This window comes from Rhea pennata, chromosome 3 (genome assembly GCF_028389875.1).
Source record: "Rhea pennata isolate bPtePen1 chromosome 3, bPtePen1.pri, whole genome shotgun sequence".
In the NCBI taxonomy this organism is placed as follows: Eukaryota; Metazoa; Chordata; class Aves; order Rheiformes; family Rheidae; genus Rhea; species Rhea pennata.
Genome location: NC_084665.1, coordinates 98306413 through 98318493, shown reverse-complemented (window position 1 = coordinate 98318493; position 12081 = coordinate 98306413). Strand labels below are relative to the sequence as shown.

At 35.0% G+C, this 12081-nt stretch overlaps 1 protein-coding gene across 1 annotated transcript in view; it reads left to right on the top strand.

Annotated features, from left to right (window-relative positions):
• The window catches only part of ADGRB3 (adhesion G protein-coupled receptor B3), a 460553-nt gene that overhangs the window by 215398 nt on the left and 233074 nt on the right, over nt 1–12081 (top strand). The window contains exon 9 of the mRNA XM_062571088.1: nt 10064–10258. Coding sequence (XP_062427072.1) covers nt 10064–10258 — 195 coding nt within the window. The remainder of the gene's footprint in view (nt 1–10063; nt 10259–12081) is intronic.

Below are 12081 nucleotides of genomic sequence, written 5' to 3'. Positions count from 1 at the left end.
AAGTGAAATGCTTTGATATTACTAACATTTAAGCTCTGTAAAGAGTATCTGTTTGTAGCTTAATGGACTTAATGGACTACCATATGTAGAAAAGTAGATGAACTACCGACTCAGTCTTAAACTATACAATTATGAGAAGTATTCTGCTCACTCTTTATTGATCTAGAAACCGAAAATGGGCTGTACCTAAAAATGTTAACTTGGACTAGTATCTTGTTAATTTGGGCTAGTATTTTCTGAACTATGTTCTGAGCTATTGAAGAAATATATATTCAAAATACTCTGAAGTATTATTCTGGATATCTGAAATTCTATAAGCAGATGAAATATTATAAAACTCCACTGACAAAATACATTGTCAAGTCAGGTTTATCATCATCGTGAGAGATTCTAAACTGAATCAGTAGTCATTCCTTCTTCTTGTGGCACAAAGAAGTTAAGGCAAAAGACATACCCCATATGTACACTTTGACTGCCAGAATCTACTGAAATGGCCTAATTGATGCTTTGTGACAGACCAAATTCAAAATCTAGTCTGTCTCACATATTTCATTTCCAGTATTTCAAATGTGTATATTAGTAAGCAAATCATTATTCTTGCTGCATCTCTTGTTTAGTGTATAAGGCAATATCTAATTCTGCTTGGTCTTTTTGTAAATGTTAAGTCTAGAAAGGGGCCATCATGATTACTTAGCCTGATCTTCTGCATGACCTCCTGTTGAACTAGAGCATCTCTCATAGAAAGACATTCAGTCTTCCTTAAAATACTTAGTGCAATGGAGAATGGAGAATCCAGGTCTTTCTTTTACTTTCTTCTTCTCAATTCTCATCTTCTTGCAAGTTTCAAAACATTGTTTTTTTCCCCCATTGTAGTCTATAAAATAATCAAATACAAAACTAACTGAATTCTACTCCAGCTGAATTGGACTAGCACACCTCAGGAGGGATGGAGCTAACCAGCTATTCTGTGCCCTACTTTGATACTTTTTTTTTTCCTACCTCATTTAGACAAAAAGGGATAAAACTTCTTGAGAATAATTTCTTACCAATTTCAACCATTCCGCTATAATTTAATCTGTTCATACCATGACTGGCTGTGAGTGCCTGCAGGACAAAGCAGAACTGGTAATTAGTAGCCCAAATTCCTACTCAGATGGTATGATAGAAACAAGAGTCACTGAAATGCCTCAAATAAAAGTTACTTTCATTTCCATTCTCTCTCTTGAAGTCTGTCAAAGCTTGGTGGTCTACAAAAGACAAGATTAAGAAGCAGGAGCCCAGCATTAGGAATAACCAACATGATCCTTTGTATAAACATCTTCTGAGAGTAATAGCTAAAGACTTCTGTCTACTAAAAAGAAACATAAAAAAAACCATGAATGGCAACTAATACGGAACATGAAAATTAAATTATAGTATTTTGCTGTGGAGGAGCAATGAGTTAGCTTCTGGAATCTTTATGAAATGAATGTATGAAGCACATCTGATCAGCTGTAATTAAAAACATGAATAAATTGGATAGAATCAACATCTTCTCTTTATCTATTACTCTTAGAAAAATACTGTTTTCCATAAGGAGTACTGATTCCAACTTTATCTGGTATTTTGAAGTCCAGAAATTAAGAGCATATTAAAAGTCACGAGGAACTAGTTTGCTACCAAAAAATGCAGTAATTTTATTCTTAGAAGGTGAGTTTAAGAGAATTCATTTTGTATCCAAGTCATTTACCTTTAAGCTTTCAGAAACCCTTCTGCAGAGCAAATATGTTGCCTTTAAAAAAGCAAATTGCGGGAAAGAGCAGAAGCTATTTGAATTTGTTGGAATAAGACTCTACCAAGAATTATTAGAAACTGATTTTGTTTAAATGGAAAATACTTGAATAGATTGGGCTATTTCTATTTTCCACTCTGTTATGTATGCATTCTAGGTGACAGGATTTACTGTATCTCAAAAGAAGATAATTTTGTGAGTAGTCTACTTAAACAATACTGGTAATATATCACTGCCTTACCACACACTGGAATAGCCTTTACACCTAAAGTGATGGCTTTTGGACATTCTAGTTTGTAAGAGATTTGTATTATGCCAATTAATAATGTAGAAGACTAAAGACACTTTGTTTCTGAAGGTCATCTCCAAAATTAACAGAAAATCTATTAATACAGCTCATTTTCTAAGCCTATGTGGCACAGTTTTCAAACCTGGATGATGAAATTTTACATTTGGTTGCTTGTATAAATAGGAGGTACTAATTTATGCCAACTTGAGGGATTTAACACCTAAATCAAACATTCATCTGTGCAAATCTAGCCATTTTTCTATCAGAGAGAGGAAATTAGAAAACCTAAAACCTCTTTAACTTTTGAGGGTTAGGGTCAAGAAATCTGCATATGAAATCTCACACTGGTTTCAAGATACTAACTCTAATGAAGGAGTGTAGGAACTTACACAGGTGAATCTTTGCTTATCAGACTTATAATATAGCCATAAAAATGCATTTCTACTCCTTCTAGTTCGTACTGTAATTTTGCTTCCACTTTTTCCACAGCATCATTATTCACAATTTTGTGAATACTTGGCTAAAATATAATTTGATAAAAGGAACTCTGAGGTGAATAATGATTTGCTCAGCTGCAGCTCATTAGAGATGATTTTGTTTTTCCAAATTATATTACAAGGGTAGCTTACCAGCCTGTCCATACACTCCTCAGTGGAATGATTGCTCTACTTATGGGAACGAAAGTCATCCTCCCGAAAATTTTACTGCTTCTTTTTGCTAGGTCACTGCTTCCTTTCTTTTTACATAACTGCAGAGCAAAGCAGCCAAGCTTAGTTATATGGAGATTTGAATGTATAGGCGTTAGTAACATTTTTCTTCTACTTCAGTCTATCTTTATATTGGTATATACCAGCTCTTCATCTTATCTTCCCAGCCTTTGAGAGGCAGGGGAGTTATATCAGTAAATTTTCATTCTTTCCTTGCCCAGCAGTAAGCAGTAAGAATTTTTGTCTATTTTATCTTCTCACAAAACAGTTGACCAATAGGTAATATAGGCAGCAGTTTTCCTCTGCTTCACTAATAAATTTCTCATTCTGCATGGGAGAAAATCAGGACTTTTTTAGAAGACTAGTACTTCAGTATTGTTAGTTGCTTGATGGTGAAGTCACTTACTTGATTGTGAGAAGGCTCTGCCTGCCCTGCCAAACTCGTTGTGTGGACTGAAACTTCAAATTTTTGAAGTGTTTTCAACACCATGTTATAAAGTTAGTGTGCCTTTCTCGGTCTCCTAATAGAGCCTCTTCACTTTCTGTCAATAAGTGTGCACTTTGCCAAAGAAAATCTGTAACCCAATACTTCAGCCAATTATATGAAATATGTTGACTGGAAACCATTCATCCCAAGTAAATCATTACTTTTCCATAATTGCCTATTTTACAGTAGGTATGAGAAATGAGTAGCTTAGGATCAGGAAGGTGCAAATGTGTTTAAAGGTACTGTGGTACTTTCCCTTTTCATGAAATTTCAGTGCTTGATCTCCCCAATGTATCTGTGCACTCCAAACCTAGAGATGCTATACAGTGTAAGAAAACACTTCCCTTCTATCCTGCATAAGCAAAACACAATTCCATTCAATTGGAATAAGTTGCTCTTCCTTTCTGCGTTTGAACATCTAGTCTAACAACCACACTATCCTTCTTGAAAAATTCAAAGAAAAGTCTCCACTATAATCTCAAGCAGCCTCAATCATCCTTTCATGTCTGATTTAGCAAAAAATAATGTGTGTGTTAAGTGGAATGTTCTCTAGTGGTTTCTTCTGCTGCTGTGTTACACTGAGATTTGTTGCAGCAGTGAGCAGCTGAGTGCTCCCAGATCACATTGATATTCCAAGCCAACCAACACTGCAGCCAACAGGTGAACTCCAGTAGAGTATGGCCAGAGGGAAAATGAGAGATGAAGGCCATTTAGGAACTCAATAAAGAAAGTGTTCAACTAATTTTCCCTTAAAGTCTACCAGAACTGCAGGAACCTTCATTCAGCTGGCAGAATGACTGCAGGAATATGGCTAGGCAGCTAGCTGCAAAGCAGTGGTCAAAGCATGTTACACTCACTACAGTTATCCCTCTGCTTTTTTGCTCCACTGCTTCTTTTGTTGTATCCCCCCACCACATTTAAGCTCATATTTGTTAAGTGTGTGAGGTACAGATTGTTCTCTTGCATATAAATTAATGCAATGCTACCATACAGCATTTAGGGCCTCCAGTAAGTAATACCTGTTCCTTGAGAGAACCATTCTTGTTCTGCAAACAGAAATGAGCATGATTTAAAAGACCATATAGAAACATAAAAATCAAATGAATATATAAATTGTCTCAATCAATCAGGGGATGGATACTCACCAGGATGACTATGTACCTTACTAAAAAAAAAAAAAAAAAAAAAAAAAAAATCATATCATGTCTTTTAGTATGTCCTTTTATGACCCCAAGCCTTAGCCATTCAGTCGGTATGGAGAGCCAAGAGACTTTACCTCCAGCAATGCTATATTTGTCATAAAATGAAAACAAGCCTCTCAGACTCGTCATTCTCTTTCCCTCTCAACTCTTGCTCTTGTCAAGTTTCATTATATATAGATAACACAAATCTTAAAGACGTGTCCTCTGGTTAAAGTAAGAAACAACAATAACAACAACAAGATCCCTCACATAGCATGCCAATGTGAGCAGGATTTAATTATAGATAAATTGAAGCATTTAATAGTAATACTTAATAAAATCATACTATAAATCCTGGTCAACCAACGCAGTGGTAAATGTTAGAAAGAAAGACCTAAACTCAGAACAGAAGTAGTCCCTTAATAACTGTTCGTTTTATATCAAAGCCATCTGCTGCTTTAGTGAAGAGCAGTCTTACAATCTTCCTATTCAGAAATTTTGCTGAATCCATGCAATAATTAAAATATTGAAACCTTGTAATGACTTTCTCAAGGAATACATGATTACAGACTTTTCATGAAGTATATTTTTTAGTTGTGTGCCTATAGCCATGTTTGGTCTATGGGGGATGCAGTTACACATGTTTAGGGATTATGTCTCAAGAGCTGATTCCCATGATGAGGACTGTTTCTCTGCATACATACAGTTATCCCACTCCTGTATATCTATAGGTTTTCTTAGGCAAAATATTCATCAAAAGAGTAATTTATTCTTTTGAGAAAAGGAGCAAGCATTAATCACAGAATTCTGTCCTGTTCTATAATTTGTTCTGAGGCAATGAGTGATAATAATAATAATGATGATGATAAACAAATATTTATGGAATAGATTAAAGCAGAAAAAAAACTTGAGTAAAATAATGGGAGCCTCCTTGAGAGAGAGACAGTGAAAGAACTAAGTACCCTCTGGGCTGTACACATTCTTCTTCTAAAAATATGTAAGACTCCCAAAGATATAAGGTGATTTTCTTCAAAGATTATGCGATATACTTCATCACATATAGAAGAGCACATGCAGTTTCTGTGGCTTCTGTGCAGAGATTCAGTTTGTTTGAGAATGTCTAGAACAGCACAGAATTCTATGTGATTAATGCTGGCTCCTTTTCTCAAAGAACAAACCATTGTTTTGATGAATATTTTGCCTAAGAAAACCTATAGATATATAAGAGTGTGACAACTGTTTATATACAGAGAAACAATCCTCATTTTTTTCATCAGCGCCAATCAGGAATAAGTGCCCTAAAAAGCAAGGTTGCAGTGATGTGAGCTGAGTGCTGAGTACTAGGAGGAAGACTGAGGCACACTATCTGCGCAAACTTGATGTAGCAAATCGTATACCACAACAATGGGTAAATGCAGTGAGGTAAAAGTTCAGTTTCCAAGTCATTCCTTAACCTTCAAACTTTCTGCTTGGAGTATATTGTAAATTGTATGAGGTTTTAGTTTGGGTTTTGGATTATTTGCACGGAGCTATTACAGAATTATATAACTGCAGAGAAACTCATGAGGTTATTCAGCCCAAACTTCTTCCATGATGTCAGAATCAACTGTATTTGAGTTACTCCTGAGTTTTTCTTGACTGATATTGAACGTTTTCAATGTGTAAGATTGCATAGTCTCTTCAGGTAAACTGTAGTGCTTCACTCCCTTTAGAGTTAAAAAGCTTTCCTTAATATGTAACTTTCGTCTTCCTTGACATAATTGAAATCCATTACTTTTTTTTTTTTTTTTTTTTTCCTTTATAGACACAGGGAATATATTATTTCATTCCTGCTTGCAGTAACTTTTCACTTATTAAAATCTATTTTCATGATCTAGATTGAGACTACTAATTTCCCTGATAACAAAGTTATCATTTTGTGTTGCTTTAGCAATCTTCTTCATAAAATGTTGTTTGTGTAGAAGAAGAAAAAGAACTTTATATGAAATTAGATTGTAAATACTCAGATGCATACCTGTGCCTTTTGATTCAACTTTATTTCTTTCATTTAAAAGATAGGTGAAATCATGTTCCTGAACTCTGCATAAGCTATGCATTCTGTGTGCTATGCATGGCTTAAACTGGCAGAATTGTAAATACTGAATTATCATTAGGGAAATTAAATGAAATTTTTAGATTCAGTATTCCTAAAACACCTAAAAGGTTGTCCACTGATGATCAGAAAAAACACATTGTAATAACATTTTCTTCAAATCTCAAAGGTAAAGTTTCCTCCCAATGACATCATATTATAGTTCAAACAATATTATGCTTCGTAAGATCAGTTCAGCCCATGGTTACACCTATAATAATATTATAACAGCCAAAAATATATTTTCTGGCCTTTTTATTATATTCCTAACTTTAAGTACACAGACTTAAGAATTTCAGCTAAAACTTTTCTGAGCTTCAATGGTGATAATTGTTAAAATAAGTTTAATTCACTACTGAACATTAATTGAGGGGGTATCCCCAATCCAGCCTCCAGATTAAAACCACGAAGGTTATGTAACGTGAAGCAAAGCCCTCAAGATAAGATTTCAGGTGCTCTGAATTGTGCTCTAGAGGAACTTAGAGTCTAAATAGCTTTAAGGCTTCTAATACAATTGCATAATTCAAGTGACTGCTATGGGTGATATGGACGTTCATGTTCTGTGTTTTGAGAGCCTTATGAGATATGTTTTATAAAATATTATTGTTGGGTTGTGGAGATACAAAGTGAAGTGATTTTACAGGTTATGAGCAATTTCGGGTTATATTCTTGTTTCAAAATATTTTTCTTCACTTCTATTTAAGGACTTCCTAATTTGGGTTCTTACACAACCACCTACCATAAAATGTATAAATGACATCATTAATAATACCAAGCCATGAATCCAACATCAAATTAAATACTGAAAAAAAGATGACTTTGTAGTAACTCTTTAAATACATCATTCATTTGAACCTTTTGTAGGTTTCTTGAAGGTTCATTGTTTGCTGTCCTTTCAAACCATGTCTAGCTGTTTAGGTTTGTGCTTAATTAATTACAGGACCATAAATAAATTTGTGCTGTAGTGCCTGAAGTGTAGATCTGACTTTGTAAGGAGGCATTTTTATTCTGTGTCATACTTTCTGATAAATCAATCAGGAGACAAAAGCAGTTGGACCCTGAGTCAGAGTCCAGTTAAACATCAGTAATTTTTCAAGTGTGTAGCTCTATAGTGCAGGCAGCTGGAGGTTGGACTGACAATTGAGTATCATGTTAACAGCTGCTTCATTTCACCATCTCTCGGCTCATAAACTTTATTTTTAATGAGCCTGCCTGTAAGACCACTAAAAAATGACCTTCACAGGGAGGTACAAGGACCTACAGTGGTGAACAAAATAACTTTCTGGACAGCATATAATATCACAATGCCTACAGCATAGAAAATAAGCTATATGGTGACAAAGATATTCTCCTAGCTGCTAATGGGAATATTATGTATTTTCATGCCGAAAAACATTTTTAGTAGCTATGCCAGTAATCTAGGATTCTGGATCTTCATTGATAGTAATTTGGACATCTTCACTGGCATTATTAGTGCTACAGCAATTTACATTAACTGAGTGAATGGCCTGTGAAGTTGTATCTAGGGGTTGTAGGCTGTCTCATAACAAGAAAATAAATTGTATAGTAAGCTGGTAATAAGAAGGCTGCACATTCTTACTCTGCCCTGCCAGTAGCTTGGTGGGTTATGGTGTCACCCTTCAACTGACTGACTCTAATATTCATCCACTTTACTTATCTTAATATATTGTAGCTTTCTGTTTGTTTATGCTACTGTTAAGGGTATGCTGCTAGTCCCATTCAAGGCAGGACAATCTTGGAGAGATAGCTGAAGACCACAGAAAGGGTCTTTTGGGTTGGAGCTAGAGAGGATGAGGAAAAGGTGCTTACAAGGCTGTGCACAAGTGGTGTGACCAAAAGGAGCATAGTTGTGCTTTCTGGATATGCTCTTTTTAAGAGAACAGTTCCAAATTGAGCTGTAATTTTTAAGAGCCAATAATTCTGAACTAATTTAAATCACCTACAGCACAACTCCAGCTACTGCTGAAGTAGACATAATAATTTAGTCCTGTGCCACTGTGGGCAAGATGTTTGCTAGTCCTTTTTTACCACTGTGTCAAAAGTGATCAAAATATCTTCCTGGTAGCACTAATACTAAAGCTCCCAATTCTGCTGCTAAAGCTGTGTAAAATTCTGCACTGAAAAGAGAGCCCTACAGAGCTTTGCTTGCTTGAAGGCTTAGAAACAATGAAAACTATTGTTACTTCTGTTATTTGCAAGCAGATGAGATTAAGACTTCTGTGTGCTATGCATGGCCTAAAAGCAATAGCAAGTTGGCTTCTGCCATCTTTGAAATGTGCGAGCACTGACAAATATTTCAGGAGATTACCTCCCTCAGTGTTCAGAAAACTGAAATAAATAATTAGGCATGAAATTTGCTTACAGGAATCCTTTTCTGAAGTTTCTGTTCATTTTAAAAGGAGACTTTAAATGTAATCTTGTAGGAAAATAACAGCTGGTAAAAGGTACGAGAAAGGAAAAAAAAAAATCAATACCTAAGCTTGGGATCTGAGACTGTGCACATCACGTTATGAACCACTATTTTCCTGGGAGTAAGGAAGTGCAAACAAGACTTTGGTCTGCCGTTTTTCCAATGAAGTGCTGCTGTACACCTTAGTTGTTTAAACCGTGCATTCTTTTTCAGCCTTAGCTGGCCTTGTGACATCTGTCCTTGTAATGCACTATGCACCTTCCTTAGGTGCTGTGTCAACTTTAAGAATTATTCAGATCCACAAATTCAGCGTCTTACCAGGTTGGTTCTTCAACCAGCATGTGCATTTTATGTTACGTTTATCACTGGCCGTGTACGGGTCTACTGGAAGAACTGTATCCAAGATAAGCCTCTGCATGGTACGCAGGAGCAGTTCAGAATTCTAATCTTTGCATTTCCTAGGAAAAAACAGAATTGTTTCGTGTTAGCACCTCTGTGTTAACACTATAAAAGAAAAGACCTAAATTATATCCTGTACAATTCTTCGCTCTTGTATTGACTAACCCAGCTGGGCTAGCAGAGGTGAAGGATATACTTCCCCTTGTTAAACTAGAATATAGCAAAGAGTGCCTTAGCATATACCCATTTCAGAGCTCTTAGAACAGTTGTTTAATGCGTGATAGTAGAGGTTCTTCAGCTGTTCCCCTGGGGAAGACTAGTTATTAAATAAGGCAGCAAATGAAAGCCACAGTCCAGCCAAGTGCATTTCTTTGAGAAAATAGATGTTGAGAAGTTATTGGTGTCCAAATGTGAGTAAATGAGTGAAGAGTAACAGCTTCAGAATACATGATCTTTCGGCATCATTCTGTATAAAATTGTATGACTTTATTATAAACATAATAATTCTGTCATCATAGTCTACTATTATTTTGTTTTCTCATTCTCATTAACAGGATAACTTTTTATAATAGCTGATATTTAATAGTTCTGCTTGAGTTTAGAATTTAATATACCTACTTTTTTCAGTAAAGTAGGTTCTGATATTCATTTTGTTTTTCTGATACAGATTAAAGAGCACCTTGCTAAGGGACAGAGAACGTTGGCTGGTGATGGAATGTCCCAAGTGACAAAGACACTATTGGATTTAACTCAGAGGAAGAACTTTTATGCAGGGGACATTTTGATTTCTGTGGAAATTCTCAGAAATGTTACAGACACATTTAAAAGAGCAAGTTATATCCCAGCATCTGATGGGGTCCAGGTAAGAGAAACTTTGTCAGGATGGTTATGATTCAGCTGATATATTTTATGTCAATATACTCTCTGCCTGGAGAGGTAAATTAAATATTTTCAACAACAGTTTTAGATTCAATAATGTTTATGTCCAAGGTACAATTCTAAAGTAGCAAAAACCAACTAAATGTTATGAAATGAGCACCCCGAATATCACTGCCCATGAAAAATGTAAACGTCTTTCTTTATAAAGTTTATTCTAGCATCTTTTCATTTCAAGGTTTGTTTGATTGAGGAGTATGTTGGCATTTTTTGTATAAGGCAATTCAGTAGTATTCTTTATTCTAATTTGTTACAAAGTCTATCCATGATGTTTAGCTCTGTAAGTCATTCTTCAGTTCAAATAAATAAAGCTCACTGAAAGTGTACAGGAGTGATGGATATGTACGTTTGATACAACATCTATTTCACCCATCAGATTAACTCTTCTTGTCCGAGAGGCCAATTAGAACACTGTCAGAACTAAAACCACTATAATTATTTCTACATAATGTGCTGTACAACTCATTGTGTAATGTTCATTAAAATAAATATTTTACAGGGCTCCTAGATCAGGATATTGGTTTTGTTTGTAACTGGAAATTTTAGGTTCTTTTCTAAGACTGCAGATGTACTTAAAAAGAATACTAGAAGAGAGGGTAGAGGCATATATTATTTATTAAACAGTTAAATGATTTTTGATAAATTAATAATGAAGTTATTAAAGCATGATATATATATATTTGTGTAAATATATTCATGGGATTATAAATACAGTTTGGAATATATGCATGCAAATCACTGCAGGTGTGTGCAGTTTTTCCAGAGTTAAGGTTTCTACAGCTTCCTATATTTCTATTTTTATTATTTTTCTCATACACAGAGGAAAACAGACTTTCAAATAAATTCAACATTTCTTTTGCTGATCTTTAGACAGCTGAAAGTTAGATGTTCACATTTAGCAAAATGTTTTTGAATAGTGGATCTCAGAAATAATTTTGGCTGGACGTATTTTAGTTAGTTAGTTAGTTGTTTTCCAAATGAGAGTCAATTTCTTTTTGTACTTTCAGCAAGTTTTACTATTAAATATGGTGTTATTTACCGCAAATGTTTCATGCTTCCAACTATGTGACAGCCCAGTGTGAGCTCTATGATTCAAAGGCTTTACAGAAATCTTTGGTATAACCAGTCTCGAGAAATGGCTTGGCACAAGTGATTCTGTTCACCAGCTTAGCAGATCAGGTCATCTGCAGTTTACACATATTAGAAAGAATTTGGTTCTGTTCCCACTGATGATGATGCCAAAAGTTCTGTTCACTTCAGCAGTGTAGAACTGTTTCCAAAGTTCTTAATAGCATTCTGGCAGAACTGACTTGGAAAAACTAATTAGTACCATTTTAATAGTACCAATTAATCTCTACCAGATAGTGAAATGAGAGAAGACAAAAAATGGTAAGCCATATTATGAAAGAAATAAGGAAGGATTTCTTAAATCAAAGAAAGAACTGCATTTCAGGAATTAGATGCCTGAATACCAAGAGCTCTTAAATTCCATTTGAAAAAAAAAGGCATTGACTTAAAAATGAAAAGAAAAGAAAAAAGTTAACAAATTGAAGGTCAAAGTAAAACCTTGAAAAACAGTGCATAGTATTCAGGACAGTATGTAAAATCAGAATGAAGCATCCTTTTCATACAGGGAAAGATATTAAGCAATATATCTGTCACTATATCTGTCACTGACTTCTGACAATAAAAGACAAAATCCTTGCTCAGTAACACCAGTTTAAGTTTTACAGTCAGTTTCTGTGAAAC